General features: G+C 31.6%; 1 protein-coding gene across 8 annotated transcripts in view; it reads left to right on the forward strand.

Moving 5' to 3' along the window:
• LOC128868400 (venom metalloproteinase 3) overlaps positions 1–21467 on the forward strand; it is a 247771-nt gene that overhangs the window by 108980 nt on the left and 117324 nt on the right. For all 8 annotated transcript variants that reach the window (XR_008455111.1, XR_008455109.1, XR_008455110.1 and 5 more), the window contains exon 5: positions 20751–20852. Coding sequence is in view for 5 of the 8 variants with exons in the window: in XM_054110447.1 (XP_053966422.1) it covers positions 20751–20852 (102 nt within the window). In the remaining 3 variants the exon portion in view is untranslated. The remainder of the gene's footprint in view (positions 1–20750; positions 20853–21467) is intronic.

Genomic DNA, 21467 nt, shown 5'->3' on the forward strand with positions numbered 1-21467 from the left:
ACGTAGCCTCACCTCAAATGAGTTTGGCGCATCTCACTTCAATCAACCAAATACTAACTAACTTTAAGCTCTAATGGCCTATTCGTGCTTCATCCAACTGCGTCTTGCTTGACCTAACCTAAGCTAACCATTTTTAACAACAAAAAAATCCACACACAAATTTAAAGCTGAATGAAAATTATCGTAAATTGTTTTTCATCAAAGCATCAGCTTCAAATCTGCTTTGCATATCGGTACTTACATAATTAACAAAAAAAATAATATATTGAATCTGTGCCATTGGCAATAATTTCCAAATACTACCATTAAATACTTATGGATTTATGCTCCAGGGAAAAACCTAAAATACTTTTTTATTCTATTTAAATATTTACATGTAAGCTTTCGTAATAAATTCATCAAGGGAGGAGGAACAGAAATGTTGTTAATTTTTTTTATTGTAATAAACCGACATCAAAATCAAGTTTAGGGCGTGACAAACTACGAAACTTTCAATTTGTATGTTGCAATTGCTCGCAGCAAATTTACATAATTTAGTTCGGCACGAGCCAGTGATTTTCATATGCGATGAACCGTAGGAATGAGAGACTTAAGCAATAAACTTGGCAATTGAGGCTATTGAAATTGCAATGGTTAAATTTGATTAATTTTCTTTCTTGAGCGCATGAAGAAATACATTTGAACTGTCGCGAGCTGCATTCAAAAGTTATTAAAGCTATATATATGTTTTTACTTCCAATTATTCGTTATTTTTTCTACATAAATTTATTGCTTCAAGCTTTTTTATTTAATGCTAATTTTGCGCTTAAATATTTTATTCCAAATCAACATTTTTAAATAATTAAAAAAATATAAGCTGTTTGGTTTCCGGAAAATTTATTTTTTCAAATTTCTGATTTAACTCTAATTTTTCGCTTAAAAATTTAATATTAAATCAACTTTTCTAAATAATTAAAAAACAATTTTTTTTAGAAGCAATATTGGTTTTTGAAATTTTTGATTTAATTCTAATGTTGCGCTTAAATTTGTTATATCAAATATAATTTATTAAATAATTAAAAAAAAGAAATTTAGAAGCTTTTTTATTGTTCAACAAAAGTCTTTGCCTTAATTCTAATTTTGTGCTTAAATATTTTATATCCAATCAACTTTAAATAATTAAAAAAAAAAAAAGGAAGCTTTTTGATTTTTGATCAAACTATTTCTAGCAATTTCTGGTTTAACTCCAATATTGTGTTTAAATATTTTTTATCAAATTAAATTTTTTAAATAACCAAAAAAAATCAAACTTTTTGAAGCTTTTTAATTTTTGAACAAGTTATTTTTTAAACTTCTTGGTTTAATTCTAATCTTAATGTTTTATATCAAATCAACTTTTCTAAATAATAAAAACCAATTTTTTTATTTGAAGCTTTTTGAGTTTTGGATAAATCATTTTTTGAAATTTCTGGTTTACTTATTTTATATAAATTTTTTTTTCTTTTTTAAATGCTTACAATTGAAGTTGAAAAAAAAATGTTTGAAGATTTCTAATTTTTTTATGAATTATTTTTTGAAACCCTTTGCTTTAATTCTTATTTTCTGCTTGAATATTTTATATCAAATCATGCAAAAAATTTATTTTTTTAAATAATTTAAATTTTTTTAAGTAGTGTTTATGTTAAATTAAATCAAAAAAATGTCTTCACAATTTACGCACTTCTAAGTTTTTTTCTTTTAGTGGTTTTTTATTATCTCATAACATTTTTTGGTGCTTTACTTTAGTTTTATATGAAATTAAGAATTGTCATTCCGAACTACTTTCATTTCTAACATTGATAACTTCTTTAGTATCAAAGAAAAGTCGTTTTCCTTTTTATACCTTTTTAAATTTAGTCCATATCTCCATGAATTCCGCACTCCAACTCCGTACTCTTCTGTCGACCAATTTTTTTATTAAATTATATTTTATTATTTTTCTTTATTTGCCTGTTTTTTGCACCAATTATTAACACTCTCATTACCTACTTGTAATGAGACATTTCCGGTAAATAATTCTCGCAATTTTATGAGAACTCAATTTTTCCTTTGCCTTTTTGTGCGAAAATGCATTATAATTAGCGCAAAATGAAGTACGAAAAAATTGAGTACGAAATTCAGTAAAATCCACTAAAAGTGACTATAATAACAGTCAGCGATTTCTCTGCCGGCTGGCAATTTCCGGCGCCCATTCAATGCTGTTGCAATTTCACAGTGGTGTAGAATTTTCAGCGTACCCACAGTTAATAGTAGACAGGCTGACTAGCCATCGGAGCAAAACAAGCAGAGATATAAGGGAAACTGCTCGAAGGCGATAGCGATGGCAAAAACGGTATCGGCGTAACGGCGACATGTGACGGAAATTATAGCACGATTTCGCTGGTGCGCGTTCGTTGCTGAAGTCTTTTGTTTAGTGCAGCCTTTAGCTGCAGCTGAAGCAGCCTTGAGTTAAACTTAATTTTGTCGTTATTTTGCAACTGAAATGATGTGTTTTTTTTTTTGGAATTGGTATTTTTGTTTACTAGCAGAACTACCGGCGGTAATGCGCGACTGTTACATTTTCAACTTCAATTGGCTTTTTATTTGTTTTAAATTATCGCTATTCTTATTTTCGGCGGCGGAATATTATTTACGTCGCTGAGCAAAGTTCTAGCTCATTTTTTTTGTTTTTCTCGTTTACTGTAACGCTTGGCTACCTTGTGTTTAGTTGTTTTTTTGTTTTTGTTTTTTATGTTTGCCTTGTTGTTTTTTTCTGAAATGTTTGGTGGCTCCTATTTTTGGCTACGTATCGTTTGTCATGAAAATCTTGAGCGCCACTGAATTTTTCGCGAACTGGGTCAACCTTTATTATTGTATGGTAGGCAATGTTGGAATAATATCACAAAAAACAAGAAAGAAGAAAAAACAATATATATAAGCGCAATAGAGAATATCACTGCAGCACGTTTGGCAGATAATCGTGTCCACGAACACCGCAGGCCATTGCCATTTGCGACATTTTTCATGAAAATTACTTTTTCGTTAGTCACATTTCCAGGGTAGTAGAAGGAGATTTTATTTATATATGTACTGCATTATGAAAACCCATTTATGGAAGATAAAAATAAAAATTATTGTAATATATACCATACATACATACATAATGGTATAAAAATATTGAAATAGAAAAAAATTGTCCCTAAAAATATGCAGCATCTAACCGAAACCATCATCTGCTTCTCATGCGTACAAAATCCATCCATTTCTTGTTACATGTTTTTGCACCTGCTGATTATTTATTTAAGGCATTGGAGGCGGATCGAATTTTGTGAATCCAGTAACACTTTCAATAAAAATTGGTATTCAACGGCCGATTTAATAGCTTTCGTACAAGTACATATTGCAAGTAATTTTATAAATCAGTTCAATCGTTTAAAATTTAATAAGGCACTTTTTGCCCTGATAAGCATTGAAGAACTTTTTTTTTATTACTTCACGGCACTGCACCCGCCTAAAAATTTTAATTTCGGAGCAAAAATGATTGATACAGTAAAACATATAAAGCTTATTCCATTTTCAGGTTCAATAAGAGTGTTCTAACTTATTTTTCTGAGGGTTTTTTGAAAAATTGTCAAAAATGGTTTAACTGGAAACCACTGCCCACACCCTTTTACCCTTTTGCTGAACATTTCTAGAACAGTGAAAGAAAGAAATGAAAACAAAATAACAGAGCTCAACTAATGACACGAATACGGGATACTTTCATGTAATCCATAAAGGCCGCAATTCATTCAGTGACGTTACAGATCTTAACTGTAGAAGTTAGTAATGGCGGTAATTTTCATCTCGAAATTTCTGGATATTTTAGTATAATCCCAAAATACCGGGGTTCGTCTAGTTACATAACTTCCTTAAATTCAGGAAAAGTCCAAAGGGCTTATGCGTTTTTATAAAATATATAGAAACATTTTAAAGCTAAATTCTGCTGAAAATTAAATGGGTTTTTCGTGCTATGTATTCAGTTACAGATAATCTATAAATATATACACATTTTTAAATGTAATTACTCAGGTTTAAATTTAGAAGAGCGTAAAACTTTACACAAAAACAAGTTCGCCGTTAACTCTTCAGTCTAAAGCATTGATTCAGGGTCGTAGGGGTAGCCATTTTATGGTTTGAAGTGCCCCGTTCTAGTACTTATTCACCAGATCTATGTTCCTATCTGGACAGTAAGCCATCCTAGATCAAAATCTCACACCAAAAATCTTTCAACTTTTGCAAAGGCAGTATTTCAATTATTCCAGTAGAAATATTAATAAAAATGTTTTTTATTGTCGAATGTAGAGTTCTCCTTTTTAAATAAATATTTCATCAATATAATAAATCGTCAATGAAAAAACAAAATCTTTTTTTTTAACTCAAAAACCCAAAAAAAGTTCCATATGCCGGGATTTTAATTTCTTATGTGTGTTCTAAAAAACATAGCGCTATTTGTTTTCTCAAAGCAACGTGAGAGCTTTTTTTCTGCATTAGACACTCTGCAAGCAAGTTCTCCTAATATCTTTCTCGTATCTTAGGCCTCAATGAGTAACCACAAAACCCAGTAGTCACAAAATTTCCCGCTTCATTAATATATTTGAAATATTATTTTCAATGTTTAAAAACTGGGTCCCTTCACCCTTCCGTTTGAACCATTTAGCTCATTTTCCACTTCAAACTTAATTTACCCGTTAAGAAAAAGTTATAAAAAAACTAATATTGAAGCGAAAAAACTCGAAATTTTCTTTTGCAATTTTCTCGCTATTATCTGCATATTTACTTGTGCAAGTTATTCACCTATGGGGCTAAATTTTATTATTTTCTATACAAATGTTTACTTACAACAAAGTAATTTTTGGTTAGCGGCGCTTTTGTGAGTTCAAGTTGCCAATAAGTGACATGCAAACAAGCAAACATTTTTGTATTTTTGCTAAGAGAAAAATAGCAGCAAAACAATCGCGCACAATAGTTGCCAATTGTATGTCAGTTCATCGCCTTTTGGGCACATTTTTCGCGGTAATTTGTGCATTGCAATTTGTGGCTATTTTGCTGCCATTGTTGCATACTTCAGTTTTTTGCTTCAAATAGGCAAGGGGGTAGCAACATACTGAAACAAAAGGCTTTGCCGGTGGATAAGCGAATGAAAACGAATGGCTTTTGGTAGTTTGCTGCTGCTGAATATACTTCCAATTGGAGCATTTGGAAATCGTATTGACGTAGGAATTGCATGAGTCATTGTCTAAAAATGAGAATGGTGGCATTTTAATTCTTCTTTTTTTATTTTTGCTTAATTGGTGAAGGGTTAAATGCTTTCTGCGTAGGAAAATTAGAAGAATTGGGAAACAAGTCGTGTATTTACTTCCATCAATAGCACCAGTGTGTGCCTTCCCAAATCAGTCCTATCACTATTAGGCAAGAAAAATCGTTACTGAATATGCACCAAAGATGCTTACAGTAAAATAAAAGGGCCAAACTAGCTGATAGGCAGCCTAAAATAATAATAAAATAATACTCGTAACATGCAAATAGAACAGCCAATGAATCTCTGCTTCTCGCACGGCCAGTTATATGTTGCTTGCTCCACATGTGCTTATTTTAACTCAAGATGCTAAACACAAATTCTGGAATACACTAAAATATAAAAATCAAAAGCAAAACCACCCATATAATAAGCAAAACAAAAAAATTTAATCAAGCGCACGCCAATGCTAGCCGGATACTTAATAATTTTTTCTAGTATTTCTAGTGATGAATGAACTGGACTAACCTAAATTTTAATATTTGAAAGCGGAAGTATTTTATCCATAAATCTAAATAATCCCCGAAAGTATGTTTGATTATACTAAAAATTTTGCCCAATTAATCTTCACACTAATACTTAGCAAGCTGCGTTAGTAGACTAAAAATATAAAAAATTGGCGCGCAAAAATCGATGATGAATTACAGACAATAAATAGTAGTTTTCTAACAAAAAGTAAGCAAAAGCGGTCTGCAAATTCCAGAGCTTCAAGAACATTCAAGCATTTAAACGTAAACTGAAACTATCAAATATATAGAAATTAGTTTTTTGAATAAATATTGTAGCTATGTATAAAGTAAAATATGGGTTTATTAGCGAAAAATGCATGCAATTACTCGTACTTAGTATGCTAAAGCTAGAAAGTTCTCCACTTGTTGGAACAACAAATTTTTCAAGAACCACTGCGGGCTTTCTATTTTTGCTGGAGTTTATTGAGGCGGCATAGCATTGCGAGTTACAATATTGTAACAAGAAATCTATGACTCAAGCCACGTTCTAAATTATCGGCAGATTTAGAAAGTATTTTCGCAAGTGCTTGGGCAGGCACCTAATATCAAAAGTGATCATAAGTTTGAATGAAAATTATTATTACGAGAAAAAAACTTAGAGCTTACGGGGATTGTAGTAAGAATACTATGTAAAAGGCAACCTCAGCGTAATCACATTAAAAAAACAGTGCGTGTACGTAGTACATTTAACAAAAGTAAAACTTTCAAGGCAGACAAGAAAGAGGGAGAGACCCGAGAGGGAATGAGAGAGAGAGGAAGAATATATATCTAAATAAATTCACAATATTTGCGGAGAATACAAATAGACAAAATTTACACAAAACGGAGAAGGGTCGACCGGTGTAGGTAAACGCCGGACACAAACCGTGGCAACAACGCGCACTACTCCGAGTGCTTATCTCTCGCACGAACGCAGCCATTCCAGGACCGCAGCAACGGCACAAATTACCGCAAGGCAATACCAATAAATCCACCGCCGGAATGGATAGCACTTTATAGTACGCACAGTAAGCACTAGTCAGGAAACGGAAATAAGCGCCAAAAACTAGGCACCATAAAAACGCCAAAAAATTGGGACCGAAAAACGCCCCTAACAGTAGGCACCGAGGAGATATAACGCCAAAAAGTAGGCACCAAAAATATATTTCCTACAAGTTTGCACTAACAAACAAGCGCCAAAAAGTAGGCAGTGTTATTACTCACTAGAAATTAGCAACCACAAGGAAAAACTCAGGAAAAATAGCCTATTGTGTATCTAAGATATATATAAGGTATAGCTCTCTCTCTCCTTTTCCTCTACGTTATATCTTTTTTCTCTCTCGCGGAATGAAAATGCCCAAAACGTTGCAAGGCTTTGAAATTTTACTCTCCATTCTCGCTCGTCTATCGACGCCTAAGAAGTTTCACTTCAAAAATGTTTTCTGTTAATGTATGGAAATTCTGGAAAACCTCCATATCCTCTCTCTCTGCATCAAGATCATGAAATTTTTGAAATAATAATAATAACTGTAATTGGCTCTTACAGTCTTTGTTACGTATTTGGCCGAGTTCCTCTTGGAATTGGTAGTGTGCGTCTTCATGTTTTCCACAAATGGAGGAATCATCAGATTTCTGCCGCCTGCGACCGGGGGCTGGTTTTCTATGAGTAACATTTTCATAACAGAAATACGACCCCTTTGACGACTGCTGCTAGATAAAAATTGTTCTATTCTATTCTCATTTAGTGCTTCAAACCTGGACTTTCGAACCAGTGCATTACCGAATGGTAAGGCGGCCGCCGAAATACACGTCCAAAATTATTATAAAAGCACGATATACTGACTATTTTCAACTATTTACTTATATATCTATCAAGTTCAATTATTTTTTTATAAAAATATAGTTTTTCTGTAACAGAAACCACAATAATCTGAAATTTCAATCTTTGTACAAGACTTATAAAAATTTACCAAATTTTTTTGTCAGCGTTTAATTTAAAAAATTTGGGTAAGCACTTTTTCAGCTCATTAAATTTTAGTATAATAACATGAAAGTTTGAGGTATGTTGATTTCTGTTTATTTTTGATCATTTTTTTTCAGACGATGCTCCGATTTTTTTCCATATAAAACAATTTTGTGCATTCATCGAGTCAAATAAAATTTTTATTCAATTCTTAACTTTCTCTCTCAAAAACTAGAATATGATACGCTTGAATCTATCCCTGAACTGGAGCTTGAACGACTCCTACGATTCGCGAACAGTACGCGCGTCTTGAGTGATGATTACTTTTGCTAAAACAAAACAAAATACTCTGATCTGGGGTCGCTATGAACCAAAATGGTCTCTGCCTAGCTTTGGCCAGCCAGTAGAACCTAAGCTAACCTAACTCACTAATTGTTTATCTATTTTTGTTATCGTGCAGCTACTTTCGGGAATCCGCGTATATATAGCTGAACATTTTTAATGTATTTTTTTTGCTTTTTTTAACTAAAAATTTGTTTTTGTTTTTTAATTTTTACATTTTTTAATTACATTTTTGAATTTTCTAAGGGTATTTCGCGCAACAATATTAAAGAGTATCGCAATATTTTTTTTACTATTTTATATATTCTTAATAATTTAAAAAATTATTTCATTTATTAATTTTAATAGTTTGAAAAACAAAAATAATCTACTTTGACGTTTTTCATTTGCATACTTTAAGAGTATATCAACAACAACCACAAGTTTTGCGAATACCGCAATTTTTTTCGCTATAAACAAAATAATTTTTTTTTTTATTTCTTATAAATTGTAATATTTTTTTTAATAATTTTTTTAAATTATTTAAAAACAATATTTTCTTGCTTTTAATTCATATATATTTTTTTAAATTATGTTCACGTTTGCAAAGTAAAAAATGATGAATGAATGTCACGCGTCTGCGCGCACATTGACACCCACACCCAACATTGAGTTAGATGACAAATTTTCGAAAATGCCAAAACCGCAGAAAATGAAATAATTTACAAAATTTTTTTACACGCAGCCATACACACATACATAAATATGAGCATACATAAATACATAATTATCCAAACACACCATAGGCCAGCTTAAAACAAAAACGAAAAAAAAACACTTAGATCCGCCTATTAGACAAAATTCGATTGCTACCGCCCGCAAGGTCATACCAAGAAGCCAAGCCATAATAAACCTTGGCATTGACAAGGTGCATACGTTGAGGGCACACGACGCACAGCAAGTCACTAATTTACCCGTTAGCGCTTTCTGCCATTCACACGCATAAAATATGCTCATTAAGTTATAAAAATAAATATGTCTTTATTGCATGTGTGCAGGTGTAAAAAATTATATTCATATCAGCTACTGTAAGCGGCTATCTCTACAATCACTACAACAAATTTGTCTGCGTCCATTCATATGCAAATGGCTTTTCGGCTACCAACAAAGTGCCACATAGGTTAAGATAAACTGCAACAATTAAAAAATAATAATAAAAATTAATAATAGTAATAATAACACCGTGCGACAGTGATATTATACTTTTATGGAGACCCAGTACAACTTGTAGGTATAGTAAAACTAAGAAAAATGGTATAGGATAAATTTCCAATACACCCCCAAAATCTCATTTTATGGCCATAAAACCGTTTTTCAGTAGGTTGATGTGAACAATCACTCCTAACTTCGCCAATCTCCATCCGATTTCGAATTTGTTTTTTTAGTTCGAAAGAACAAAAACAAGCCTTTTTGACAGTTTGTTTACAATTTTTCTGAAATGACAACTGACGAGACTGTACACGGAAGTATTTGGATTTTTTTTACTTTTTCTCTATTTTTTCAACTTTGACATAATTTTTACGATATTATCCGATATTGAGGATTTTTTTTAGTACACTACTGTTATAGTAAATTTAATTTTGCGTCGAATGAGCTATATTTGACTGTAATTGAATTAAAATTAATAGAGTTGTGTGAGTTTTAAGATTTTTTTACTAATTTCGTATGTAGGTATAACTTACGCTAAATGGGAATAAGGGCGCGTTTCGAAGCATGAAAATGATAACAAGTGTCATTATAAACACATAGTATTTATTGGAGTATTGTGCAGTGCAGCACTGTACGGTATGGTACGGTGCGGTACGGTGCAGTACACAACGGAACTGGTTCCAAACTTAAAAATGCATTGGAATCCGCCATTTGGAGTTTAGTATGGTACGGTATATTTGCCATTCTCTTCATCAGTTTTGAATACTTCTCTGTAAGAAGTTCGATCATCATCTTTCATCTGAAGTCGTCATCAACTAAATTCCATTGTTTAAATCGAGAAGCGGCGTTTCAGATTGTCTTCCCGATAGAAGTAAATCACGAGAAAGATCCTGAAAATCTGAATTTGATACAGTGTGTCGTTCTGAAGACTTAGAACCAGACGGAAAGTACTCTTCATCATCAGGTTTATTTTTATCAGTTTGATCATCATCAGCAATGAGTTGAACTTCCTTCAGTTCATGACCTGCAGTTGAGTCAATCATATCGTCCTAGACTACGGGTTCTTAACAGTTGCAACATCAGCATACTTTATGTGCTTTCGAGTTTTATAATGATGACCGTTTACGTCATCGGAGAATATAAAGAAATTCGACTATTCTGGCAACGTTTTGATTTATATCTCTTGAATTTCAATGAACACTAGTATATGTAAGCTTAAAGAAATCGTTGTAGCCATCAACCAGAGCTTTATTACTCTGTAACTTCAAACAACGCTTTTGATCCACAAACCACATATGAAACAAAACTTAATGCGATTATCGCACACTTCTTTCTCACAAATTGAAGCAAAACAATAAAATTGTGACGTTTTAATAAGGTTAAATTATAATAACAAACTTCTTTTGTTAATCAATGTACAGTGTGAACTTTGGTACACTTGGGAGCTTATTCATATTTCTATCGAAAAAAAAAATGTGTGATAATGTCAGATATTTTCGTAAGTTCTAACCAGTTCTGTTGTATGCAGTACAGTGTACTCTTATGTATACATATATACTCCAACAAATATTACGTATCTATAATAACGCATCAAAACACGTCCTTATTCCCATTTAGCGTAAGTTATACCTACATACCAAATTAGTAAAAAAAAACAATAAAATCTTAAAACCCACACAACTCTATTAATTTTAATTCAATTACAGTCAAATATAGCTCATTCGACGCAAAATTAAATTTACTATAACAGTAGTGTACTAAAAAAAATCCTCAATATCGGATAATATCGTAAAAATTATGTCAAAGTTGAAAAAATAGAGAAAAAATAAAAAAATTCCAAATACTTCCGTCTACAGTCTCGTCAGTTGTCATTTCAGAAAAATTGCCAACAAACTGTCAAAAAGGTTTGTTTTTGTTCTTTCGAACTAAAAAAACAAATTCGAAATCGGATGGAGATTGGCGAAGTTAAGAGTGATTGTTCACATCAACCTACTGAAAAACGGTTTTATGGCCATAAAATGAGATTTTGGGGGTGTATTGGAAATTTCTCCTATACCATTTTTTTTAGTTTTTCTATAGCCACAAGTTGTGCTAGGTCTCCATAAAAGTATATTTAGTTTTTTTTTTTTTATCACACAGTGTAATTAATAAATAAAAATAATAATTAGTAATAAAATAATTAATTTTATTAGATTTATTAATTAATAAAATAAAAAGTTTTTCCATTTTTTTGTTTTCTTTAATTTCTCCCCCCGAAGGCAGCTGATTTTTATTTTTTTGATGAGTTTCTTCATGGAAGTACATTTTTCATGGAAAGAAATACACTTAGATATTTGCCATTGCCTGTGAATTGGTGACCACTATTAGAAAAAATGATTTCTATTATTTGGTGTTTCATGCACTGGGTCTCGCTGCCCGATCCGGTAACGAATGGTAGTCACGCACCAACCCATTCGGCGATGGCAGCCACTGTTTTAAGAAAAAAACCATATATTAAAAAAATTTACACATACAAATTTAAAGACAAATCTGGCAGAAAATATTCCGAAAAATTACCATCTCTCAAAAAAGTTTCTAGAAAATTGTTTGGTACGGAACAAGCAGAATATTTTTGACAAATTAAATGCCGGAGAAAATTTGAGTTTTAAAATAAATTAATAAATATTCATATACTACATATTCAGTAAAAAACCCTTTAAATTTGAAAATAAATCTATTTTCCTTAAATATTTGAAATAATTTTAGATATTTTGGCTAAAAACGAAATCAGAAAGAATTTTAATTTTGGCTCAGAAAATAGCCAAAAAAAATTTTGCTTTCGGAAAAAATATAAATTTTGCAGATTTAATTTTATTTGTAACCTTAATAATAATAATAAAATATTAAGCAAAGTACGCAAGTATTTTAAAACCATTTTCAAACTGTGTATATATTTTCCCGACGTTCCAAGGTGGAATTAACTTCAAAGGATTTGAAATTCCAATTTCAAAGTAGAATTAATGCGTTTTTTAACTTCTAGCAATTATATTTAGATATGCTAACTTTTTCAGCAATAAAGGAAAAATATATAAATACACACATATACACATATAAATGTATCTCTACACTGAATTACAAATATTTCATTAACCGCAATTGACCTTCATTGGCTATCGATTTGTGGCTGGCAATTTGTATAAAGATTTAATGGAAAATATTCTTAATATTCCTAATATGGCATTTATATGCTTGCAAGAATTCAGATATACGCAGTTAGACTTTAAGGTGTGACTAAATTAATCAATTTTTTCTATATACTGGTTCTGCTTCATTTTATTGCCATTTTTGCTTTAAATAGCGGATTTTATTGTCTGTCAATCAACAAAGCGATCCGATGGCAAATGGCTTAAAGTAATTGCTTGCTACCAAATGTGGTGGGCAGACAATAACTGTTGTTGGTAAACAAAAAAAACATAAAAAAACAACAGCAATAACAAAAAATAAAAATTAAAAAAAATTATTTGGGAAAAAGTTGGTGGTGATAAGCTTGAAAATGACTTGTTGGTATTTAAAATGAAAACTAGAGCAATAAAAATGAAATAATTGAAACGAAATGAGATGAGATAAATGAAAATCAACGAAATGGTATAAAATAGTGAAATTAATTCCTACCCTTGGCACCACAACACCTACTCAGATTTCTTCGGAGGTCGAGTAGATTTAAAGAAAAAGGGAACCCGAGTGCAGTGCAATGGACTCAATTGTGTTTGAGTGCTGGACTTCCTAGTCTGTCCGACAAAGAAAAAAGTGAGCTCTAAATAATGAAGTAGAGTTCTTTAACTTAAGAAACGTGGAATTTATTTAGGAATTCAGTAAGGCAAAATAATAATTTCCTACAAAAAATTTAAAAAAAAATTATAAATTCCTTAAGAAAAAAATATTGTTTCCATTTTTAATTGACGCCAAGTGTGCAAAATTGTAATTATAATAATGAGTAATAAAAATAAATATCCATTAAATTGAAAATGCATTGAGTTGGAGAGTTGCCATGTAAAAAAATTAAAAAAAAAAATTAAATGTATTAATATTTCATAGAGTTGCACTGCAAATACACACACAAAAGCAAAAAAGTAAATATATTTTATTTAATTTAATGCTATTCGCAATTTCTAAACTTAGTATTCTGCAACACTGAAACACAACTTCGAACAAAGGCCAAACTTCTCCACAACACTGGTTGCGAAATATCCACGTACACACAAGCAATTAGTGAATAAAAATACCGTTAAAAGTATTCTTATTTGAAAATAGATGTTTGAAAAGCGCTTATTTAACTTATTTATTTTTCTATATGACAACCCTAAAAATCAGTAATTTGCCAGCAATACTTTTTATTGACATTTATAACTTTTGTTAGAATAAACTTATCAAATGGCTCATAATATAACTTTAAGTGATAATTAAAAGGAAATATCTGGGGTTTACAAAAGGAGTGGACTTGTAAACATTAGTGCATTCAGCGTCCGGGTGTTAAGAGAAGGCATAAGAGTCCCATGAATTTTAAAGCCTCAGCTACTTTTAACTTTTTATTTTTTTGTTTGCGGATGAGGGGTTTTAAACCCACTCGCCCACTCTGGAACCGCTTTCAGATTACTTCAGCGCGGCGTTCCATCTTCCACATTATACTTATGTGCCTGCGTCCAGGACCCGCTATTTTATACGGAACACAAATATTTCCTCGCTACTTAGCATCTTGTCGATTACATTTTCAATGGTTATGTGACAGCGTTCGGCGTTCTTATTCCCTACGCATGCATTAGAAGAATGTGTGTTCAGAGTCACCTTGGGCTGCATCTCCGCATATGCATGTGAGGTGTTCGCTTTTCCCCATTTTGAACAGATTTTTCTGGAACTGGTTGCATAAAAATTTACTTCGCCAAAGTTCCTGTTGTTCCATGTGGCGACGTCTTTTATAAGCCTGACTGTCCATATGCCGCGTGTTTCGTTAATCCAGCGGTCTGGCCAAAGCCTTAGCGTTTCATCTCTTATTTTGCGTGCTGCAGCTTTGCTAACTCTTTCTTCTTAAATACCCATACCTTTTTTCTTTCAAAAGCTAGTAAGTTTATCGGTATTGAACCGCTGGCCCTGATTTTGTGCGGTAGGCGGACACAACTCTCAGCGCTGCCCTTCTTAGCAGCGGTGCTTTACGTTTGGCGCATTTGCCCACAGTTCAGTTCCGTATAAGAGAACGGAGAGCGTTATAGTTTTCTTTGGGTTTGCCATCAGTCTACTGAGTAGGGGTGTCATCTTTGCGGCTTTCTCTGCTGCGCGCTTTATTTGAGTTCAGAAGCTTAGTCTTGAGTCCAGTCTTATGCTTAGGTACATTAGAACCTTTTTTGGGGTTAGCGTGTTTGAGCAAGTTTGCGTGCTGACTATTAGCTCTGTATTTTCTGTAGCTAATGTGAGGCCATGTGAATCTAGCCACGTTTTTTAACCAAAACAAAGATTATAAAAAAAACAGTTACATTAAAAACTTAATTTAATTTTATAAAAAAAATTACAAGGCAACTGTGTTGAGTGGTTCCCAAAATCAAGTAGATTCAGCATTTTCTAGTTTTGCATTACACTCGAAAAATAGTAAAATATTCAAATGCTTTTTCTGGTTTGGGTATCAAAACTTGGACCAAAAAAGCAAAAATGTATTCAAGAAACCAACCACCAAAAAAAAAACAAAATGTAGTAAACACTTTAGGAATTTCGAAATCACAAACAAAAACACAGAAAAGGTCACCAAAAAGCATGAATGCCCGATCAGCGTTGCACTTGGACGTTGATACTTCAAATGAGCAAAGAACAGCAACAGAAGCAGCAACATCACATCAATAACCCCCAAAAACAACAGCAACAGTAACGCGCTGATAGCAAGTTCTTGAGGAAAAATTATATTTGTTTTCTTTGGTTAGCCATGGCTAAATGACCGCACTGAGTGCTGCTGACCAGTTGGCCGCTAGCATGACAACAACAATATACGAACAATAACAATGCAATCCAGCTACCGCGCGCATACACTTGACGCGTTCTTTGCTTTACGTTGCCTACATTTTGTGAGCATTCATTTGTTTTTGCTTTTGTTTTTGTTGTTACCTTTTAACTAATTCTTTTCAAGATTAGGTTATATTTATTTTGGCTTAAATGCACATGGATTTTATTTTTATCTGTCGATTGTGTATTTATTCTTGCTAGAGTTTTTTATTGTTGCCTGTTTGCTGTTTCTTTTTTTATTTTTGTTGTGCTCGTTTCTTGTGAACAACGTTCAAGGTTGCCACCGGCAGCAATTTGAGGGTGCATTGGAAAATAGAATAGATAAAAAGTTAAAGCGAGACAAGAATGTGCCGTTAAGTGTTGTATTTGTTTTTTTGAATCTATTTTTCGGTCTAAACTAATAATTTATATGTTTTTTGTGAGTCTGTCGCTGTGCTAAGCGTTCGTGCCGACTCAACACGTTTGACGGTCAGCGTATGCACAGTCGATAGTTCTGAAAGCAACTACAACTTTATTGTAGTAACAAAAAACAAACAGCCACGCTGACATGATCTTAAGCGTTTGATAAGCACACCGATCTCAGTAGCCGCAGACTGATCGTTGTTTGGCCGAAAGGTTGGAGTGATATGACCGGGGCTATTAATTATCAGTGGAGTTTTTCTTTTTGCTTAGGAATTTTACCAATTTTGTTTTTACTGCATTTAAATGCTCATGGTTAGCTTAGGCAGCGCGGAATTGAATGCATTCATTAATGTTTTTTGTTCGTAATGGTTTTCTTAATTTTTCAACTCTGGTTTTGAAACTCTTGAAGAGTTTACCATGTAACAATTTTAACGAATATTAAAATTTATTTTAATGTCTACTATAAATATTTAACATTCTACTAGCACTTTAAAATATATATAAATTTTGTATGATTCGCAAATATTTGTTAAATATTTTTTTTTAGTAATTTTTCATTAGTAATTTGTTTTAATACTAAATAAGATTAATTTAATATTTGCGGCCGAATTTTTAAATAAAATAAATTTTTAAATAAATTTAAATTAAACCTTTTCATTTAAATAATTTTTAAATTTCTTTCACAAAATTCGCTTTTCACAAAAAAGCATTTAGCTTAATTTGTAGAGATTTCTATTGGGACTATTTAAAAATTTATCCGCCACATATCGCATTTAAATGAAAGCGAATTTATTTAAATTTAAATAAAAAGACTTTAACTTTTTTTTTAATAATTTAAACGTATTTTTATCATTTTTCTTCTTTTCTTAAATCAAAAGAAGAAATTTTAATTTTCACATTTTGTATAACATAGTTGTAACATAGAAAAGTTTTGTGTGTAAAATATGAATATAAAACTAATATTTATTATCTAATATTAATATTAAATATATTTATTATTTGTTATTAATATTAAATATTGTATAAATATTTAAATATTTTTTAAATTAAATAATATTTTTGAATTTTATTTTTAAATTTTAAAACATTTTTTTATTTTTATTTTCACATTGTTATGTACTCTCATCATGAGCGTATGTCATATAGCAATTTTTATGAATATTGTAATTTATTTTAATATTTAATGCAAATAATTAATGGTTTTTAATAATTTAAAAACGTATTGAATTGTTTCTTTTATATAATAATATTGTCTTTGTTTTTGTAATTTTTGCATTGCAATTCCTTAAGAGCATGCCACATATAAGTCACGGTTATTTATTTATATATTTTACAAACATTTTTTTATAATTTTTTTATTTATTTATTTTTTTTAATATTTAATTTATATTTATACATAAAACTTATATTTAATAAAGCTTATAATAAAGTGATAAATTAACAACAATTTTTAAATTTTTTTTGTTAATTAAAAAAAGTATTTTAGGTTTATTTTTCACAAAAAAATATTTTTTTTTTATTTTCATTTTCATAATTCCCATACTCTACCAGATATGAATTTCTACCCTGGATAAGACTTAAAAAAAAAAAAATAAATAAAAACATAATAAAAACTTAAAAAAAAAATTAAAATAAATTTCAAAATAAATTATAGAAATTGATTACGAATTATTAAAATATTTAAATACTAAATATAAATACTAAAATATAAAAAATGTAATATTATTTACATACAGCATTTCAAAAGACTCTTTACCTTTTCTAAATTATTTTTTCTATTTAAACACTTTAAAAAAACATTGAAAAATTGATGAGTTTAATTACAATAATTTTTGAAATAATTTTAGAATTTTCTATTTCGAACGCCTTAAATAAAACTAAATAATTTATCGATCTAAAAAATTTTCTAGAAAATTAAAAATTTTCGTTTTAATATTAATTTCGAATTACGGTTTCCGTTCGCTGCATATTTTTCGAATAATTCTTTCGCTTCATGCCCGCTCCAATGATAACTCATTGCTGCTTAACAGCGCTCAATCCATTTTCGTGCACCTTTATTAATAATATTGCCATATTTTTACTTTTTTCAGTTTTTTATTTATTTTTTAATTTGTTTTTTTATTATTTTTTCCGATATTGATTTATGCTCTTCGAAATGGCATTGAAAAGTGGTAAAATACATAACACTTGTTGGGCGGGCATTTTCAGCACTTAGTAGTTCTCTGCTAGTAATTTGTGCTGACCGCTTGTTCATAAGGGGTGGCTACAGCAAATTGCATTACCGTTTATTTAATGCTCGCAGTTTTATTATATCTATGTTTCATTTGGTGCGATAATTTTTGCCCAACTACAACATCAGATAAACAAGTGCACACATACACATACATCTACTCTATCTGTGTTGTAAAAATTGATTTATGTGCGGAATTTGATTGCAATGCGTGCCAAATGCGGTTATGAAAAATTAGCACTTTGCGTGGATTAAATCACTTCGAGGGGCTAAAAAGCATTAAGCTCATGCTTACTCAATAAAAGTAGAATAAATTATAGAACAGAAATGTTGCGAGCAGTACTCACACAAATGCGTTATCATCTTAATGGAGGCATTAAAAATTCAAATTATTATTATTGTTATTATAGGTCTAAACTATTACGTAAAAATAAAAGTTAAAAATGTAATGCGTAAAAAATAAATTGTAAATTTAGATTCTGAATAAAACAATTTTTTTTTAGGTTTTTTATTTAATTTTTTTTACATTTATTGCGAAAAATTATTTATTTGAGACAAGCTAGCTGTCAAGGAGTTGGACCAAAAATCAATAAAATTCTTATTTCTTTACCAACTAATTCAATAACTTCATCTTTGGTATTTTAGCAACAATTATATGGTAGGTAGATATTTGATGTGCAAACTTATTGAACATTTTTCAATAATTGAATGGCAGATGTGACATAAAATAGCAGAAGCTTCAAATAATTTTTTTTAGTTTCCTAAAATCCCAAATTTTGAAAAAGTTAAAAACTATATTTTCAAAAGTTATCCTTAAATTAGCACACATTTTTTCATTGGAGGGCATTTCCTACCATGTGTTCTACATAATGTACCACTTCATGTATTTTCTCTTAGTATTAAAAAGTATACCCATTAGAGAGTAAAGGAGCGAAGAAATTCGGGGATCCAACGTCTATTATCTATGAATCTAAGTTAAGAAGAAAAGCAACTGAAAAGTCTACAGATCCAAACAATATATCCCTTAGCATCATATCGCCTTCCAGAACACTGCAGCTTATTCGAAGTCGAACCAGTAGCAAGGGATGAGACTGTTAGCGGCCTACAGCTAGCTAACTGTTGTTCTTATTCTTCTTAATTGAGGCTCTACTAACTGTTGTTACAACATAAAAATCTGCATTTTCTTAGACGGCCAAGCTGTCCTCACGACACTTGCCTTTGTCACGATCAATTCAGCATCAGCAATGAACTGCTGATTACCCCTTAACACGACCGCCTATCAGTTCGCGCAGTCCGATTTCTAAATAAGTATTGTACTGGCACACTGTAACGTACTAGGCATCGAGAAGGTAGAACAAGCTTGCAAATAAAGCTATTTTCACATCACTTTCACTGACCTGTAAGAGGTTAGACCACCCCGTAGCTTCCTACAAGATGAGAATCAGGCTCACCAGTTCTCCTAAAAGAAGTGTAAGCGAAGGAAAAATGTATTGGTATCTACAACACAGGATCCTATATGGTCGGAATAGAACATGAGAATAGGGCAGGCATTGGAAATCAAGCTAAATGACTAAGAGTCCCTCCAATAGCTTTTGCAGAATCTGCTACGACAAAGTCGATCCAGAAACTATTACTTACTGCCGTCATTTTACTGCATCAAAGCTCGTGCTCGAATTCTTAGGCCACAACAATCACTTATACGAGTATAGGTATTCTACGGGTATTGGGAAAAAAATGGCAGATAATTTAGCCAGGAAAGGGGTGGCCTCCCCATTTATGGGCACAGGTGATTTTGTGGTCTAGTAAATAGTAGCCTCTGCTCTCATATTCATAATGTAGTAAAAAACAAAGAACATAATACTGAGACAATCTACTGGGTTTATTGCAATCAAAGTCAATGATAGGCAGCTTTAACCTAAAGCGATTTAAAGAAATGAAATGAAAATATTCTTAGAATAATCACAGGAAATCTCACAAAGTATTATAGACTGGATTATCATCTTGCTAGCCAGGGAATATACTCCAAGGAAGTGCATAGGTTCTGTAGGCATAGCCGCTAAAGGGTTTCAAATAAGAGGTGTTATTTTGATGTTCAAAGAAAAAAGCTATTTTTTAATATAAAAGATCGGATGTTTATTTCATTATAAAGAGGAAGGTATGCCGTTAATAGTGGAAAATAACATCAGGCAAATGACCAGCACGACCACGCTTACATGACAATATCCTTTTCATGAAATTTTCCATAACCAAATTGCAAAGTGGCTGTCCTATGTCCTCGATAGCCTCACGAACTCCACCTGTGAGGTCTTGAATCGACCCTGGGCTGTTGGCGTAGACTTTCTCTTTCACGTGGGCCGAAAGAACAAAGTCACAAGGTGTTAAATCACAAGATCTCGGTGGCCAATTGTGATCACCTCTTCGAGAGATAACATGGTCCGGAAACTTTTCCCGTAAAAGGTCAATGATTTCGTTGCTTGTGGGACACGTAGTGCCATCTTGTTAGAAACAAATGCTGTCTAGATCAATACCATCCAATTCCGGTCATAAAAAATCGTTAATCATCTCTCGATAGCGATAAATACACCTGTTATTGGAAAACCCTTTAGTTTATATGTGTTTGCGAATATAAAAATTCCTGTTGGCTAGGAATATAAAAACTTTAATTATTCAATTTTAATATTATTTAGGATATTTACATACCTTTTAGTAACGTACAGTTTTGAATAATTCTTGAATTTAACTATAACTACAAAAAAAAAATTTTTGTTTGTCTCATTTCAGGATGCTCAATCCAGCGATCAAATTGGTCAAGTCTACCAAGACGAAACCAACATGGCGGCCATATTAATGCGCCGTCACTTGGAGACTGGTGATTTAATAATGGTAAGTGCGAAACAAATTTCTGTATAAACCGCAGGAATAAGAGATAAATTGTGGTATTTTAAAAAATATATGGGATAAATTAAAACTCTTAATCGAAAAAATCACGAGAGGTTTTTAAAGAGAGTTTCAGAACTAAGTTATTTATAGCCCTCATAAAAACAAAAAACTAATTTCAATTAAAAAGTGAATAATTCACTAGGTGGTGATTTGATAATAAATTCGGGGGAGGTGTACTATATATAAGCAATAGTAAAAGAGATAGTTTAGTACACAACTGAATAAACCCGCAGATTCAATGCCATATTTTTTTCTTGCCTTCTGAAACCCCAAATAGGAAAGAGCAATACCACTTCCTAGTTACTTAGCATAGCCAGCAAACATTTAAATTGAAAACTGAAAGTGGTTACCGAAATATGACTATTGATTGATTATTTACAAAAACTTAAATGAATGACCTCTGAAAAGTCAAAATCTTCATTAATAATGATGTAAAAATAAGAGACAGCCCGCAGTTTCCAAAAACCTGCTGTTCAAATTATTGTAAACTTGTACTAACTTGGAGCCCAGCTATCAGGCGCTTACCCACAAGCTCCACGCATTTGTAGCTAAAATGTT

The sequence above is a fragment of the Anastrepha ludens genome, chromosome 6 (genome assembly GCF_028408465.1).
Source record: "Anastrepha ludens isolate Willacy chromosome 6, idAnaLude1.1, whole genome shotgun sequence".
Lineage (NCBI taxonomy): Eukaryota > Metazoa > Arthropoda > Insecta > Diptera > Tephritidae > Anastrepha > Anastrepha ludens.